This window comes from Sprattus sprattus, assembly GCF_963457725.1.
Source record: "Sprattus sprattus genome assembly, chromosome: 18".
Taxonomy (NCBI): Eukaryota; Metazoa; Chordata; class Actinopteri; order Clupeiformes; family Clupeidae; genus Sprattus; species Sprattus sprattus.
This window is the reverse complement of record NC_137916.1, coordinates 15,077,455-15,095,573: the sequence shown is the minus strand read 5'-3', so window position 1 is coordinate 15,095,573 and position 18,119 is coordinate 15,077,455. Positions and strand designations below refer to the sequence as shown.

At 44.9% G+C, this 18,119-nt stretch overlaps 1 protein-coding gene across 1 annotated transcript; it reads right to left on the bottom strand.

Annotated features, from left to right (window-relative positions):
- Positions 1 to 795: 795 nt before the first annotated feature.
- On the bottom strand, positions 796 to 18,008 carry mtbp (MDM2 binding protein). Its single transcript, XM_080855793.1, has 22 exons — positions 17,880 to 18,008; positions 17,488 to 17,571; positions 17,234 to 17,307; positions 16,875 to 17,014; positions 16,634 to 16,692; positions 16,244 to 16,388; positions 15,630 to 15,744; positions 13,915 to 14,022; positions 11,909 to 12,003; positions 10,676 to 10,742; positions 10,452 to 10,569; positions 9,926 to 10,096; positions 8,865 to 8,978; positions 7,653 to 7,925; positions 7,018 to 7,105; positions 6,608 to 6,763; positions 5,075 to 5,170; positions 3,759 to 4,019; positions 2,126 to 2,354; positions 1,760 to 1,873; positions 1,264 to 1,329; positions 796 to 868 (listed from the first exon to the last, which is right to left on the bottom strand). Exons 1-22 carry the CDS (start codon positions 17,944 to 17,946, stop codon positions 830 to 832), a joined length of 2,679 nt encoding a protein of 892 aa, XP_080711919.1. The 5' UTR covers positions 17,947 to 18,008; the 3' UTR covers positions 796 to 829.
- Between the last annotated feature and the right edge of the window lie 111 nt (positions 18,009 to 18,119).

Sequence of the window (18,119 nt, the reverse complement as noted above, 5' to 3'; positions counted from 1 at the left end):
GCCCACTGTGGACATAGAGGATCAGACTCTGGAGCTGCGTGAGGGCTTCCAACCAGCACTGACTTTTTCTCTGCTACAGTAGCAGTTTAACATGAGGGACAACTCTACCAAAGGGACAGTCATTTCCAGAGGCTCTTCCAAGAAAGTGTACACACACACACACACACACACACACACAAATATTACCCTCAACTGAGTCCCCTGTGTATAACAAGATTTATGTCTGCATGAGTAGGGGAAATAGGAAGCCCTCCTTGAGTCCTCTGCCCATATACAGTATGTAGTGTGGGGGGGAAAAAACATGAAGTTCTAGACCTAAAATTATTTTAAAAATACTAATAAAATGATAAACCTCTTTTGTTATTTTGAAAGAAACAGTGGCCATGACACACACATACACAACAACACCCTCCCCCGTGCCTCACACGTACGTGTTGTGATGAACACAGGACCCTCTCAGATGGCCAGACTTCTCCAGACATCACCTCAGCAAGCACATGACTGCATCCACATAAAATGAATTCCTTTAATTCACAGATGACACACAGACACACACATTAGCAACAACAATTATAATAAATACAAAGGCATGTAGACAATAAGGACAGAACAGAACAGAGCACACAGTGTGCATGGCTCTTGGCAATCATAGGTCAATGACACGACTATAGCCTGTCAGAGGGCAGCTCACACTGGCTTGTCCTCACTCCAGGCTAGATGCGGCCAATGCCCCCGGTCCCCATGGCCTTCAGCCAGCCTGCCAGTGCCAGCTGGCCACCCCCAGAGGTCAACCCGGCAGAGGGTCAGGGCAGAATGCAGGGGCTGGGTCTCATTTCTTTGAGGCTTTCTCCAGCACCCAATCAATCACCTGTAAACAAGTGAGAAGATGGAAAACAACACAATGAGTTCTGTTGTGCAGTGCACAGTAACACATGACAAAACGCACAAATACCAAACATGGATTTATCAAGTGAAACACACAATCAAGGCAAGAAATAGTTACAAAGGAACTTTGTGTTTGAAGCTTGTGCTGGTAGCCACAGAAGAATTGACATTTTGAAAAAGAAAAAAACCCTACAAAACACACTCCCCCACAACACCCACAGAACAAATAGAGCTGAGAGAAAGAGAAAGTGAGAGAGTAGAGGGAGAAAGAGAGAGGGGAGAGAGAGAAGAAGAGAGAGAGCACGATCACTCGTTCTAACCACATCTGCCAAGCGGAGCAGGAGCGGTATGGGATGTTGTCCCCAGTGAGTTCCGCACCTGCTTAGCATTGCTACTGGCAGCCTTCTTCATCTCCTCGTGGAGTCCTCTCGACGTCTTCAGATCCTGATCCACACAGAGAGACCATAGTCAAGGTTACAGCTCAGGGGTGTGTGAGGTGTCTGGCTTCACACTAGGTCTCAGGTCTCGTCTGTTCAGTGAACTTTTCTAAAACTCCCGTCAGCTCAACCACTAGTGATGTTGTGTAGTTGGCAGGCATTCAAAAGTGAATGACATACATGTAAATACCATGGCCTGTTTTTCCTGCCTGAAGAACTTGGTTATCCAGAACCTCTAAAGAACAGAACCAGACTCAGATTACCAAGACTACATTTATTGACTGTAAAGAGCCTGGGCATATCCAGTGTGTATACAGAGAATTGTCTTCAGCAGCAGAACTATAAAACCTCTTCCTCTGATAGCTTTTTTTTGGGGACCCTCAAATGTGACCTGCAGATCGCCTTCTCCTTTGCTGCTGTAACGGTCAGTAACGCACCTTGAGGTAGAACTTTGATATCTCAAACAGCCTCTGACTGCAGGCTTCAAAGGCCTGGTGGTGGCCGCTGATCCCGTGCTGCTTCAGAGTCTTCATCACCACCTCTTTCAGCATCTACACACACACACAGACACACACGCACACGCACACGCACACAGACAGAAATACGCTCTTCAATTGCATGGACATCCACTTTCATGACATTATCCATCTGACAGTGTCAAGAAAGTTCTTCAAAAGGGCCAGTGTCTTGTTATTAGTTGGTACAGCTATGCGATTTAGTCCCACATCAGCATGAACTGCTTTGCTAACAAAGACAATATTTCCAATTGTCAGAGATTTGCTTACTCCTGCACAGTTACTTACTCTGTAGTGTTTCTGTGAGCGGGACTCGCCGCGGCCCTCAGTGGGCTTCTGGCTCTGCTGCGGCGCCTCCTGAGTCTCCGTGGCCCCTCGGGCAGTGCTCCTGGAGGCCCCTGAGGTGGACTGGGGCCGTGTCTGCTGTCTGAGGGCCCGTGAGGCCCCCAATGGGACGTAGCCACTGCTGTTGCTACTGTGAGAGCCTGGACCCTCTCCACTTTCTGATTTAGCCAGTCTATGGGGAATACACAGACAAAGCTCCTTAATACTGCATGGGTAAGCCAACTGGTAAAACCACACACATACAGATAATATTGGAGATGCAATGATGCGACACATTTGGAGGACAGGGCAGAGGCCCTGAAATAAGCAGGTTGCCCTAAACCCCAGAAATGTTGCATCATTCGACATGCTGTTGGTATTCAGCCCAGCATCTCCGTCTCGTGGTCAGTTCTGCTCAGGATGCCGTCGGTCCAACTAGGCTTAATTATCTCTCCGGCTGCACTTCACACATCTGTTAGACAGCATCAGCCTCTCAGTGACCGTCTGTTCTTTCACCTCGTGCAGTAGTGTATGTGTGTGTGTGTGTGTGTGTGTGTGTGGTGTGTGTGGTGTGTGGTGTGTGTGTGTGCGTGAATTGTATTGCAATATGGAAGGTGCTCTAAGACCCCTTGTTACGCTCTATTGTGCTTCTGCTTCCACACACAGGGTTTCCTCCTCTTCATGAGCATCTGTGACTTATTCCAGTTCCCACACACTGAGCGTGACGAGGAGGAACTCACATGCCAGACAGAACTCTGCTCGAACCTTAACTTGCCAGAACTGGATCCGTTCAGATAAATAACACCCTTTTTGTCACTAATGTCCAGCTAACATGATCCAGTACCTATGAGTCATACATATGTATGTGATAGTAAGGTTTTCCTGGGCCAAGACCTGTTGTTTCTGTCACAGGAGAACAAAAAACTGCTGAATATGAAGTATGGACGTTCTGCATGGACAGTGAAACACTGAGAGTTCCATCCTGACAGCAAAAGTGTCTGACTGACGCAGCTGGGGACACGACTGATAAGGTATTCACATCAACACCTTAGGTCAGAACAACTTGCTACATTGAATCAGTGCTGCAGATAGCACATTCCTGCCACAAGGTTAACAAACACCAACTCAGGCAGTTATCTCTATGGGTAAACAGTCCTTAGTCCATTACAGTAAAGGAAACAGTATCTGCTGAAGGTCAACATGTTTTCCTGATGAAGCCTTCCTGATGAGGCTTTATTTATTTTTTATTTTTTTAATGGATAGACTGGCAGGGACTTTTACTTTGGGGAACACAGGCGAAGAAACAAATGTGAATGGAGGTGCAGGAAATGCAGGATAACATGAGAATAGGAATAATTTTGTTAAGGATTCCATGGAATAGAAGGATAACCTATTTTGGTACACAGAGATCAAACAAGCCCTTAGTTTGAGATACCAATCAGATCAATACAATAAGTGACAAAACAGGTGGCACTGACAGAAAAACAAGAATAACCATCCACTAGGTAATGTGTTTTAAATAAGACAGACAGAAAAGACAATATACTCAGCGATTTAGTCAGCCACATGACTGCTGTGTGTTTGCCCCAGGACTCACCTCTTGTGTGGGTAGCTGTGGTGGTCTGGGTCGCGGGCGTGGCGTTTGAGGCGGGGCAGCTCGACCTGGGCGAGGCTCTCTCCGTCTGGCACGCTGCCAGGCTCGGATAGGACGGCCGGGGAGGGGGCGGGACTAAGCACGAATGGGATGGGGCAGGGCTCCTTGGAGCAGGTGGTGTGCGTCTCGTAGCGGATGAGACGGGCCTGCAGCCGGACCATGCCACGGTCTCTCTCCAGAGCTCCCAGCTCATCCAGACAGAACCTGAGCCCACACAAACATCACAGCATAAACCCCATGCCCAACACAGAGTGTCCCACATAAACATCACAGCATAAACCCCATGCCCAACACAGAGTGTCCCACATAAAACATCACAGCATAAACCCCATGCCCAACACAGAGTGTCCCACATAAACACCTCAACATAAACCCCATGCCCAACACAGAGTGTCCCACATAAACATCACAGCATAAACCCCATGCCCAACACAGAGTGTCCCACATAAAACATCACAGCATAAACCCCATGCCCAACACAGAGTGTCCCACATAAACATCACAGCATAAACCCCATGCCCAACACAGAGTGTCCCACATAAACATCACAGCATAAACCCCATGCCCAACACAGAGTGTGCCACCTTGGCTTCCTGTGCCCTGTGGCTGGACTGATGCTATAGTTATAATTATACTGGAGCTAGTTACAAAAGATTACATAATTATGTAACTTAATGCTAACAATTCCCAAAAAATCCAAAAAGCACCAAATTCACAGATGTATTCGCACATATAAATAACACACAATTCATAAATGTTAATTTGCAGACTAACTAACGTGCATTCACCAACCGCTCGCCTAGTCGACATAAATAGATACAGCGCAGATGTAATGCAGTGTGGTTGCATTCAATTATACCCTCAAATGTATGTACATATAATTGGCTGAAACTCTAAGAGACATCTGATAGGCTGCAGAAATTGACCTTTTGAAAAAAATCATTGAGATCAAGCCTCGTCAGAAAAGTCTCAAAAATCCAGTTTGTAAATTCTTGTTCGTCAGTCTGTAAATACATGTAACAGGATTTGTGAATGGCATGACATTTATCTGTGAATCATAAAATATATTTGTGAAACGGGTGGTAAGAAACTATTCTGACTCAATCTCTCCATCTCTCTGCCCTAAATCTGTTCTAAAACTGAGAATCAGGGACTCCCAGATGGGTTCCTCACTATAAAACGTGGCTGAGTCACAGAATGTTCTATCCCCTGTCTGACTGGCTGGTTCATGAAGCTTTCCCCAGCCCATGTGTACTCACTCGATGCCATGGTAATGGGAGCGCTCGGCTTTCCTGAAGGGCAGCTGGCTCACCTTCTTGGGGGTGAGGTCTGGAGACAGCAGGAATGCATTCTCCCTGTGACACAAACAAACAAACAAACAAACACAAGCCTCTCCCATCAGAGCTCTGGTGCTTCAAACACAAACCAGTGCTCCTCTGTGTCTGGTGATCAGTGCAGAACAAACCACCATTCACGTCATCAACCAAACTCTTTAACCTGCGAGTAAAGCGGCTACTGGCAAAGACACAATATATCCATTTTTTTTAATACAGACATGGAATACATGACATTTACTCAGCAGTTCACTGGTAGTAGAAGCTCCCACTCTCTGTTATAATCTGCTACCACATCAAGAAACATCACAAATACAAGATGTTTTTCTTTTTTTCTTTTTTTCTTTTTCCAAATGAAGTGTGGGTGGTGTTTCCAAGTTCTCAGCTAGAAACAAATGCTAAATCTTAAAACACCTTTGTTACATGAATAGCAGCTCAAAGACACGTCCACAATTCATTCTATTCTAAAGACTTGTGGTTGGGTCTGACGACAGTAGACCGTCCTGAAATCCCTAAAGGTGAAACAGGGCCCCTGGATGCAATTCAGACAAAATTTCTGTGTAAAATATCAAGTGCTGAGGAAAGAGGGACTGAGCAATGTCCTCACTAAAATGGCATGTTATAAACAGCCTAAAGAGGTATGGCTCATTCAAGTGGCTCTCTCAGACGTTCTGAGCACCTCAGCCATACACAGCCATGAACCATGCGGGGGAAAACTGGGGATTCTCAAAAATGTCCCAATATCAAATATGCAATAGGATATTGTTTGTGTTAAAAGGTCTGTAGGAACGGAATGGTAGTCAATTCAGGCAAGGGTACTTTAAAAAAGAAATGAGGCATGAATGCTTATTCTATTTGAGACAAGTATATTTATATATATATATATATATATATATATATATATATATACACAGTATATATATATATTCAGATATATGCCTTTGTTTATCTTTACATACACTCTCAGCGGATATGAGGATTGTATAAGAACCCAGGATAGGGTTGAGTGAATGTGTGTGTATGTGTGTAGTGCACACGTTCAGAGTGAGTACAGATTGTACAAGAAATTCAATCGGAGTGTGAATATACAGTATGTGCATCATCATTTCTCAGAAGCTGCAGAGAATGTGGCTTAATGTAAGTGAGGTGTGTAGGAGTAGTGTGAGTGGTATATAGCAGTAGTCAGTCGATTCATTACACAATTTGCTGTGATCAATTGCAATTAATTGCTTTTTCTCTTGACCGAAGCTTGTAATAATGGATATTTAAATGTAAAATCACGGACTGTAGAATCAACATAAAGGAAGTATATTCAAATTCCAAGACAATAGGTTAAATATTTCAAATGAATCGCTAAAATGTATGAGTTCATTTTGACAGCCCTATATGTGTTTGTGCGTGCGTGCGTGCGTGTGTGTGTGCGTGCGTATGTGTGCGTGCGTGTGTGTGCACACTCACCCCCTTTGCAGCAGCAGGGGCTGGAGCGGAGCTCTGGGAAGGCCCTCGGGGGTGAAGTGCTTGAGCAGCTCCGTGGCGTCTAGCAGAGAGGAGCTGTCTCTCTGGCCATCCTTAGGACCCATCAGGCTCTCGGAGCTGGAGGCCAGAATACCACTCCTGCAGGAGACAGTGAGAGAGACAGAGCGAGAAAGGAGGGGGAAAACAGACCCACATTTTAGGCATACCTGTCTTTTCAGCAATACTATACTGTGGTAGAGCCATGCACATTTTGAATGGACTTTTGAATCTGAGAGGAAGTGAGAGAGAAAGAGTGATTTGGATGTTGTCTTTCCTAGTTTGAGAGTAAGGTTCTAGGAGCTGAACCAGTGCGGTGAGAGAGGCCTGGTGGGTGATTCTGAGGTGCAGTGTACCTGGACTTCTGCCGTCGACTCCTCAGCTTCCCATAGTTGTGGAGCACACTCCTTTCCGGCCAGGCTGAGGTAGGGCTTCTGCGTGAGTCTGCTCAGGATCATCACAACATATGACAGAGATGAAAGGAAGGCTGTGGCTGGTACTTCAAAACTCCACAATATATCCCACCACAGTACATCACAAAAAACCCACACAGTAATACCACATTCAAATAGGCCTGCCCTTTCATCAAACACCACAACAAGCGGAACCTGGACACAGGAATAACTCCCTGAATGTACACAAGACAGTAATATGCTACAATGTTATGTTAACTTGATATACAGTGCCTTGCATAAGTGTTTTATGGAAGAGAGCCACTGTTGAAAAAAAGCTCAACTTTGGTCTCATCAGACCACAGAACCTTCTTCCACTTGACCGTGGCGTCTCCCACATGCCTTTTGGCAAACTCTAGTTGATATGAGTTTTTTTTTCAACATTGACTCTCTTCCATATAGCTTTGATTGGTGAAGAACCCGGGCAAAAAGTGTTGCAGTGTAACGAGATGCAATGTAAACAGAAGTGAAGAAATCCAGGGGTATGGACATCAATCCATGGACATACTGGGAGTGCTGCATGTCGTTTGGCCTCTCACCCTCAAGGGAGCGGCCCTGCTCCTGCTCCTGCTCCTGCTCCTGGGCCTGCTCCTGGGCCTGCTCCTGGGCCTGCTCCTGGGCCTGCTCCTGGGCCTGCTCCTGGGCCTGCTCCTGGGCCTGCTCCTGGGCCTGCGGCTGGGCCTGAGGGCTGGGGGACCCTTTGGACAGTGCGGTCTGCTCCATGCTGAAGAACTGCTCCCGCGCAAGACTCATCAGCGTCCACAGGTGACTGGCAGGCATCGCAGCAGTCATCTGGGCCTCCTCTCTCCTACCTGGATTTCAAATGAGCATCACATTTCATTTGACGCAAACTCTTCATCTACACAGAGGATAACTGGAGCATGACAGGAGAGAACAGAACAGTTGCATTTGCATTGCTGATTTAAACCTTCCAGGAAAATCTGCAATTCCCTAATAATAAACAATAATTTGAAAGGTGCCTGTATTTGGGTAAGGGTAGAACTATAACGTTATAAGGTCATAAAAAGGACATGGTTGAGCGAGAGGCAAAAACGACTTGTTGCATCTGAATAAGGTAACAATTGTATCAGTAATTCAAACTGAACACCCTCCTTTGGAATATGCGGAATGCAATGAAAATCACAGGCGATCTGCAAACACTGGATCAGGCCCAAGGTCACTTCCAACACTCATTTAAAAAACAGAACAATTCCAACTTCATTCCAATCCTGCTTCCCCATGTGTATCTCCAAAGATAGGTGCACATTCACTCGTTTGACAGCTGTGAAATCATGTTCCCAGGGAAATAAATGCATTTCCCCAAGTTCTGAGGAGGTTCCGCAAGCTTCATTTCAACAGAAATGACCTTCACTGTTTATAATACATATTCATAACAAGCACCAAAGTAGCAAATCTCTGACTGAAGTCTTTATTTACATTTAAATAGTTTCATTTACCCTGGGAATCAAACCAAAGAAGGTGATCGAGGTTTGTGCTATGTATTATACCAGCTGAGCTGTTCCTAGGAACAACGGCCAGAAATTAGAAACATTACATAGGCCAAAGTTCATGAAACAGGTGAATGTTTACAAGAATAGTTGTAAGTGTTTGTCTGTCTGTAGCAGACACTTTGTCTAGACTTTGGGTCTGCATTCGTGTGTGTGTGTGTGTGTGTGTGTGTGTAAAAGCAGCCCTCAGTCTGAGGTCTCCCAGTTACCCGGGCAACTAGTGGGGTGGTGTGTGGTACTTACTGAGACATTCCTTCAGGACAAGAGTCTGCACCTTAGCCAGACACTTCTCCTGCCGCAGGAGCTTGTCACCACGGATACAGGGCAAGGACCGCAGCCAGTCCACTGTGCTTTGACCTGAGTGCATGAGTGAGTGTGTGTTAGAGAGGGGAGGGGTGGGAGCAGGTAAGATAAGTAAGAGCATTGTATAGTATTGTGATCTAAACAAATGAACAGAAAAAGCATGCATGAACAAACTTCATACATTAGCTGAAGCAGGTTGTTCTGCAGCATTTATCCAGGTACAAAAGCAGAGTTACAAGTATGAGAGTGTAAAAGATGTGTAGCCTAAGTTACCCATTAAAAACCTTTCCCAGTTAAAGAGAGGCTTTTTGTGGCCTTTCCTCATTCTTCAGGTCATGATGATGTCTAGCAGCACATTGAGAGTAACTGATAAAAGCCACATTTTTTTTTGCACAGGTCTGTCTGAAGGATGAGGACACAAGCATTTTTCTTGCATTTTGCTCATTTAAAAAAGAAAATGGTGCCCCCTTTTATGTCTGACCACAACCAGTGCTACCCGCACACACACACGCACAGAACAGGATGTGTGGGTGTGTTCACGGATGTATTCACTGATGTGATAATATTCATATATGTTTGAAAGTATTCGATATGTGGGTGAGTGATGTAGTGCTTTGGAAAGTGTGAATACGTGTGTGATCGGTGTCCTCTCGTGGGAGTTTTCCCGCACACGACAGCGGCACACCAGACAGCTCCAGCTGTCAGTGCAGAGGCGGTGGCATGCACCGTCTCTAACGTGCGAAGCTCACGCCCACTCACCATGAGTGTGAGAACTGGCAATGATGTCCTGCACAGCTTCAGTCATGCTTTGCTTCACCACACACACATTCACACACCCACTTCACCACACACACACACACACACACACACACACACACAACCTATTTACCCAGTTATAGAAACCACAATCAGTGACGCTTGCTGCTTTAGCATGACTGAAAAGTAATGAAGTTCAACACACCATCCAGAGACAGCTGGACCACACTACTTTAGACTTCTACCTGACGATGGCGAATCATTTCTCCGCATGAGAGCGTTGACCGTTTCCAGGGCCGCGGCTCCGTTGATTTGATTGGCCGAGTGGATCATTCGTGCTCTGCAGCCACCTTCAGCTTTGCCCTGGACCAGCAGGAAGTAGTGTGCCATCTCGCCTTTGACCTCCACTTCAGGAACTGCAGAGACAGAGGCCATGGTGGGTGTATTGGTTAACCAGTGAACTCAGAAAAAAGGTCACTTAGACTGCTCTGTTTCCAATCCATGAGATGACCAGACTGCCTTCTGGCGAATGCAGGTATGTATGAGAAGAGGAAATGACTTCAGAGCTTATAAATGATTGACCAAAATCAACTAAACAAAGTCGACTATAAATACTCTTTAATTCTATTTAATACATTGCTAACATTAACATACTGGAGTTCTGACAGTATTCTGGGGAGTGTCCCCATCCTATGAGGCCTGTGTGTGTGTGTGTGTGGGGGGTTAGGGTTAGGGTTGGGGGGTTGGGGGTAAGTAGGCAGTATGCAGTACCTGAGATTGCTTTGGGCCGTTTGGCCATGAACTCCTTCCACCTGTGTGTGCTGAGCTGAGAGGCTGAGGGCATCGCCAGGGCGCTGACCACACAGGACAGAGAGAACAGCGCTGCTACCTGCCAGAGAGAAAAAGAACCGGGGTGAGCCTCTGGTGTCTCCCTCAAACACATGGGCCTATAGAAGCATCCAGGAGGCCCCCCGAGTTGGGCAAGACAGTCTCACCTTTCCCCGGAGAGTGGCGAGCTGATCCAGAAGCATCCGGGCCCGTGTCGACTTTGAGGTCAGGCCGCTGGTGCACAAGCAGGTTAAGGTGCGGAAAAGACACAGATGGGTGCTGGTGGATAGGAGATGGCTACTTCTGTTTCAAAGAAGTGTAATGCTACGGATGTGTTTTTAAAAGTGATCATCAGCGATGACTAGGTATTTAAATGTTTCACAGCTACTCTACATGATCACCCATAAGGATGCTGTAGGTTCATGCCTCACTATCTCCACATATCTTAAGACTTACAGGTAACAATGATGTCTTTAGCATGTGATTGGAAAAATGAATAAAAAGAGGTGGGTGTTTCCACAGTCCTACTGGTACAAAGAGGAACATACCTGGACATTTCTCTTATTTTAGGTATATTTCATTTTATTTGGCGTAAGTGTATTAACCAGAGGGAGAAGCCTTTCAGCTTATGGTATGGGATTATGGCAGCGCTATTATTGCGCTGGTCTTATAATGTGGTGCGCAGGCCGGATACAAGCTTCCAGACAAAATGGATCTAATTTTTCTCTGGTTCGGTGACAAGGCAGCGGAGTCCCGGGAGATGATGCATCACTCAAAAACACCATAAAGACTTTGAGACGCTGAAGTGCAAGACGGAGTTTGTTCTGCTGAGTGCTATTCCTTTGGCTCTCATTCCAAATAGGGGGGAGCCCAATGGAATAGAAGCGCCTCAGGACCCCGGCACGGTAGCGGTCCTGTGCTGGATAATTACAGATGGGACCAGATCAAATAGACTTAACACCTTGTGTGTTTGCGAGAGGCCATCGGACAGCGTGCGGCTGTGTGCACTTTAAAAGCCTAGCGCTTCAGGCCAATTATTAGCCCAGAGGCTAAAGTTCTGGAACCCTATCTGAGAGCCAGCAGACATGCAGCCAGACAGAGGAACTTAGGGACACTTAAGGGAAATGATCATCTCTGACTAGCTGAGTTTTTTTCTCTAGCTTTTGGACAAAGAGTGGCACTGGGTAAAGTTTAACGTTTCAAAATAGCCTGTGTTCACTGTAGGGGGTTTAGTCAGTAAACATAGCAAAGCGGTTTATGTGGGAGTGCGTATGTATATCACTACTTTACCCCATCATAATCAATCCAAACGGTATGTTCTTCAGTGATGTTTTCATGCACAAAGCACCACATGAAGGGCTATTGACTTTATACACAACTGAGGGTCGCTGGAAGGATACAGTTCGAACTCTGTGCTGGACCATGAGAACACTGGTAGATCCGAGACCAATACTAGCTGGACCAGGTTTAAGGTTGGCTGGTAGTAGTGGAACACCTGAAGAGAGCCAGTGAGATGAAGAAAGGGAAAACAAAAAACAACTTTCATTCAGTTAATATAGATATATATAACATCACGTAGCACATATGATCACCTATATGGTAGAAAAACCTTTGTAACACTGTTGCATAGTCATTCATTTCATTGTAATATGTCAAATCAACAATTCAACAATTATTTTTTGCATGAACAACAGTATAAAAGTGCAGGGCCATGCACAGACATTTTGGGGGGGCAGGTGCTCAAGCTCACCAACAGTTATAAAACAAAAAATAACCTACAGTAGCACATCTTTAATTAATTAGTTTAATTTACACGTAATAAGTCAGAGGGCAAAGGGACAGGTGCTTGAGGACCACCTGTAGTCTACCTGTGTACATGCCCTGTAATGATGTAATACTGTTCTCTCCCAGGTCCAGGTTCCATCTTGTATTAGTTTACATTGTCCAACAAGAAAATAAAGCTACATGTATTTCATATGCTGTGTTTGACTGTATCCCTCCACAAAAAAAGAAAAACATGGAGAGTGAAGGTGATTCAGTCTGACCTTGACTTGAAAAAGTAACAATTCAGGTCATTGATTACATATAACTTTTACTGAGTATGTGCTAGGACTACTGACAGATTCTTAATCAAAGTCTGCCGCCACGTTGCCGTGGGGACTTTGATCAACTTTCAATCAGCAGATTCTGCCTTGATAGCTCTTAGTAGGAGCACCGATACACCCCGGACTGAAACTGAGAGAAGGACTTCTGCACTCCCCAGCATTGACTCCCCAGCAATGACACAGGCCATTCCCTGCTTAGTGTAAGCTGGTTTCCACACACTGATTGATGAAACCGGGCTCTTGTCTTGACCTAATCGGTCATAGCAAACAGAGGCGCCGTTTGACCCAGCAAGCAAGCCTCCGAGTAGGTCAGCCCTTGAAGAATGGCCTTTCCATGACCAGCTTTTAGAAACATGAAAACACCTGGGGGGAGGGGGGGGGTATTCACTCAGCAGACCGCTAACAGTTAACATACACGGCTGCACACAGGGAATCCCAAACGCATCACATGAACACTTGACACCTCTGACAGGCCATAATCCTGTCTGCAGCGGCCATGGCTGTTGTGACGGCTGCGCTCCACGGAGGAGTCTGCCGCAGGTGGAGAGCCACACGTGCGCAGCAGTGGCAAACACACTCGGCTCCCATCATTAATCTTCAGTGGAAAACTCATTAAGACCATTCTGGACTCTCACTGCTTTCTCCCGCATGACAGCTGGGATGCACCCCCCTCCTCCAAGCCCCCCGCTCCCTACCCCCCACAAAAAGAGAGCAATACAAACACTGACAACGGGAAAGGAAGAAGGGAGGTGGAACTGTACACAGTGGAATGCTGGTGGCTTTGTGTGTGTGTGTTGTCTGCAGGGCCAGGAGCAGCTGTCAAAGGCGTTCTCCACACTGTGCCCATTGCCAGGCCAGATGTAGTCTGACCACAGAACAGCACATGGGCAGAGGAGGTAGGTATGGTCTGCCTTTGAGGGGGCGGCAAAATCATTGGGTGCAGGTGGTAGTGGGAAGCTACAAAGCCATCCATGTTTTTAATAAACATCATTTCCACGTTACAGTCTGGATGTATAAATACCCCTACACAAATAAAAGCCTATTGTTTTCGCCATTTGGGCTTCAATCTTGCATTTCATTAACTCGCTGCAATTGATTTTCCTCCTCACTGAAGTGTAACTAATGGACGCGCTCCGGAACAGCAAGGCCTGTCTGCGAAGTTACGAAAACAATCAAACCCGCACTTCTGATGTCAGAGCCTAATCCAAGTCTAAAAACAGCAAAGCCCTTCTCTTTGAGGAACTATTGTGATTTAAAACAATATTTATCACAGGACTGGGTTTTCTTGCCTCAGGCCTCACCTCGCCTGGGAGCTTATGGTCTGTGTAGCCGTGGGTACCACCACTCCAGGAGCCTCTGGCGTGGATCCTCTTTAGGCAGAACCCCTCGAACCGCACCTCTGAGGCCATCTGCAAACACCACAGGATAGAGGGAGAGAGAGAGAGAGAGAGAGAGAGAGAGAGAGAGAGAGAGAGAGAGAACTGAATGTTAAGACAGAGGGAGAATTTGACCTTAGCTTTAACACCAGGTGCCTGAATAACCAGTTCTAAAACCAGACCAGCACTGAAGTGCCTGTGTGTATTTCTACTTTGGGCCATGTATAGCATGAAAAGGTGGTGAAAGGTGGGAATCCTGCGCTAATCTCTAACTTGCAACAGTGAAGAACAACAAACTCTACTTCATATCAAAATTAGAATCAAATTACAAAAACTATTTTACCGTAAGTAAAGATTTTGATTAGCATGCAGACATACTATTCGATTTATATAGGTCATATCACTAAAACAGGTGCTTAAAATTATCTGCTGGGAGTCATTCAGCAGTAATGTATTGTTCAATGTTTTTGAACATTGTAAAAAAAAAAATCACAATGCAGAGCGCTGTCGTGGAAAACCATGGTGTTATCATGACAAATATCCTTTATTTTGTGTGGTACACTAGTTGTCTTTACTGAATGTTAAATGATGCCTTCATTGATATTTGTGCAGCCTGAACGCCCCCTGGTGGCCAAAAGTAGTCTTTCCTTTTTATTTTATTTTGCAGCACTTTGCTTGGTTGGTGTCCCCACTCTCATTACAGCATCTCTTATGGCCCTGTTAAGCAGCACTAAGGGTTTTTGTCTAAACTAGCAAGCTTTACCCAACTATAAAGGCATGAAACACCCTTCCAAACCACCAACAGCACAGTTGGCACTGATAAAAGTTTGCTAAAATGCTAACTTGTGTTAAGTTCTCTATCAAAAATACAAAGCTCTGAACGGCTTAGCTCCAAATTCTTCAAGTATAAGTTGTCCCCTACTGCCCGCCAAGATCACTTTGTTCTCATAGTGCAGGTAATTCCAAGAATATAAAAAAAGCTCAATAGGAGGCAGAGCTTTCTGCGATCAAGCCCCCTCCTGTTGCGCATGTCTAACTGTGTAAGAGGGCCTTTATGGATCCCGTTCACAGCATGCAGCACAGATTGCGGTCATATCCTGCCAATCTTGCCATCCTTGTATTACTAAAATTCTCAGCCAACCATAACTCAACAAAACTAAACATAATTCCCATACACCATGCCGGGCAGCCTCTCCCTTTTTGTCTCCTTCTAGATCATATCATGCTAAGGCTTAAATAATAGCCATAATACCTGCTTTTAATTGTTTATCTAAATATATCTCTTTATGTGTTCATCAACTAACCAAATTACTCTCCCTCTTATAGCCTGACCTTTGCCCGAAAATGCCAATGGCTGTGAACAACATTGTTCCTCATCATCATAACCATTGAGAACATCTTAGGCAACGAGCTCTGCCGATAGGTGCATCAGATACGTTTAACTGTCCCACCCATGACTATGTACACGATTTACACCTCAAAGTGATAAATTGGGGCGCTTTAAATTCTCTCAACTCAGCGCTTCACTTCCCCCTTCTCTTAAGTGATGGCTCAAGTCTGTCTCAAAGATAGAATCTAGTGTTCTGAGCACTGGGTGTGTTTTTGTGTGTTTATCTGTGAAGAGGGGAGAGGTGAGGCACCTTCTTCTCTCGGATGAGCACAGCTCCTCTCCACACCTCCCTCTCGTCCAGGCAGCTCAGCACGTCGCTGCTGTCACACACTCTCGCCATGAGGTACAGCGCTTCTCTCTGCCACCTGCACACAGCAAGGGGATGGTGAGAACACACTCTCACACACACGCACACATATATAGACAAACACGCACACATACACGTAGTATGGAGTGTACAGGCAATATCTTGCAAATACCTATTGTATCTAACAGAAACAACCACAGGCATTTCAGTTAGTTATATCAAACTATGAGAAATTAAAGATGCAGTCCTCGTTTTGGTTTTCGCAAAAGGTTTTGATATTTGCGCTCAAAAGCCAGTCCAATAACCCCACTACCTTCCGTGCTCCTGAGGCACATGTGTTGATTGGCTCGGTCCTCACCACTATGTTTATTTCCCAGTTATAGAGCTGGGGCTATGTAAGAACAGCATTTTTTTTTTTTTACCACAAATACTAAACGGACAGCTACAGAATCCTGAGGAGCAATTCGCCAAAAATGACAAAAGGACTGCACCTTTAACACTTTAAACAACAATAGCATTTCAACAGCATGTGAAGAAGCAGTTGCTCTGTTTGATACCCCTCTCTGTGCTCTGTGACTATGGTCATCTTGGCGGAGTGCCAGGCCTGCATGTGCTTCAGGGAGCCAACGAGAGGCAGAAAGTGCTTCATGGAAGGAGCCTCCTTATCCACACATAGACAAATTACATCTAAAAGGAACGTCCCTGTGGAGAAATGTAAAGAAAATCATTAGAAATGGACAGATGACATAAACAGATTTACTCAGCTGGTGTATGCTGAGGTGTTCTACAATTCTGGTGAAATTGGCAAAAAGTATATTGGATTAGAGTTCCGTACTCTTCTATTAAGGGACTCTGTTGATGCACACAGAGTTAGAAGCAGACATATTTTTTTGGAAGGCTGGGACATTTTTTATTTGGACTTCACAATAAGCAACTGTAAAACAGACCTGGATGAGGGAGCTTATCTGCTAGCAGGTGGAGACCGTCTGCTGCCTCTTCTAAGAGCCTGGTGGAATAATAAGTCACACTCTTAGGCACTAAGACAGTGCTGACAAGTGAACATCAGCTGAAACTCAATCACTTTTATATAAGGATAGAATGAATGTATGCACATTGCTACAAAATACTTTTGGTTAGGCAGCTTCTATTTGTGTAAGTAGATGAAACTTCAATAGTAGGAGTGCTTACTCTTTGATGGTTGGCTGCTCCGTTTGCTCCTCCTGTTCCTCGACAGCAGTGAGACATGCCTCAAGAGCTGAGGGTCCAACCTCCTCACTGTCGCTCTTCTGAGAGCGCTCAACCAGTTCCTCCCACTCAGAGCTACAAAACTATGTGCGCCAAGTTTGCAGCATCACATTAATTAAGAATACAAGAAGTTTATATTAGTCGTATTACTTAAGATATAATTAATATCACTTTGTTTTTAAACATATACATGAAATCAGTCTTTATTTCTGAAACTGGCTTTAACACCAGACAAGAAGTTCCACACATATTTAAAATACATTTCATATTATTTGCCCTTATCTTATTGATAAGCTGATTACCTGAGTTGACCCACAACAGGCTTGGAGAGAAAAGAACCATTTCTGAGGGACGGGTTTACCACTCAGAGAGCAAGCTGCAAACATCAGAGATTAAGACACATACAGTAGTAGAAAACACCCGCACTGGCAACAATACTGCTACTGTGGTACTGTAATACACTTTTTATAATGGCAGCTTGCTATAAGTACCTCACATCTCTTCTCCCCCTGCGAGTAACATTCAACATGATCCCTCAGATATAAATGGAGCCTACCTGGCATCGGTGATACATCAGTCATGTACTTTGAAGCAGAGATTTCTTTGAGTTTGTCATAAATCTGTTTCGCGGTCTGCAGTCCTAAAATTAGATGTCATTATGAACACACACTTAACCACAAAGAACACACCAAATTCACCCTTAGCTAACCAGTCTTGAAAATATTCGACAAATGGGCCACTCCAAAGCTATAACTTCACACTGTCAACACATGTGAGGATGCAATAATCATGTAACGTGGCTGGCTAGATACGAGGATTTACGTACGTCTGCAAGATGGAAGAAAAAAACATTTACTGCATAATGACAAAGGTTATATTATCACCCTGGCTAGCAATGTGATATAATTTACTTTGGCTAATGCTATTGAATATCTTTAGTTACGTTACCTTTGTAGTCTTTGGAACTTCCATCTGATTCCAGATCAAATGTCACCACAACCACGTATCTGTCCATGTTAATGCATTTATCTAATGTGTTTTTGGAAGTTCAGTTTGTTTTAAGCAATAGCAGAAAAGTCTTCACTGGAGAATAGCGTACTTTGTTGACACATCGCTCCAAATTTCCGCGCGTTTAAATTTCCGCGGAACTTCAACTTCCCCCGGAATTTGCGTACAATTACGCCTAAA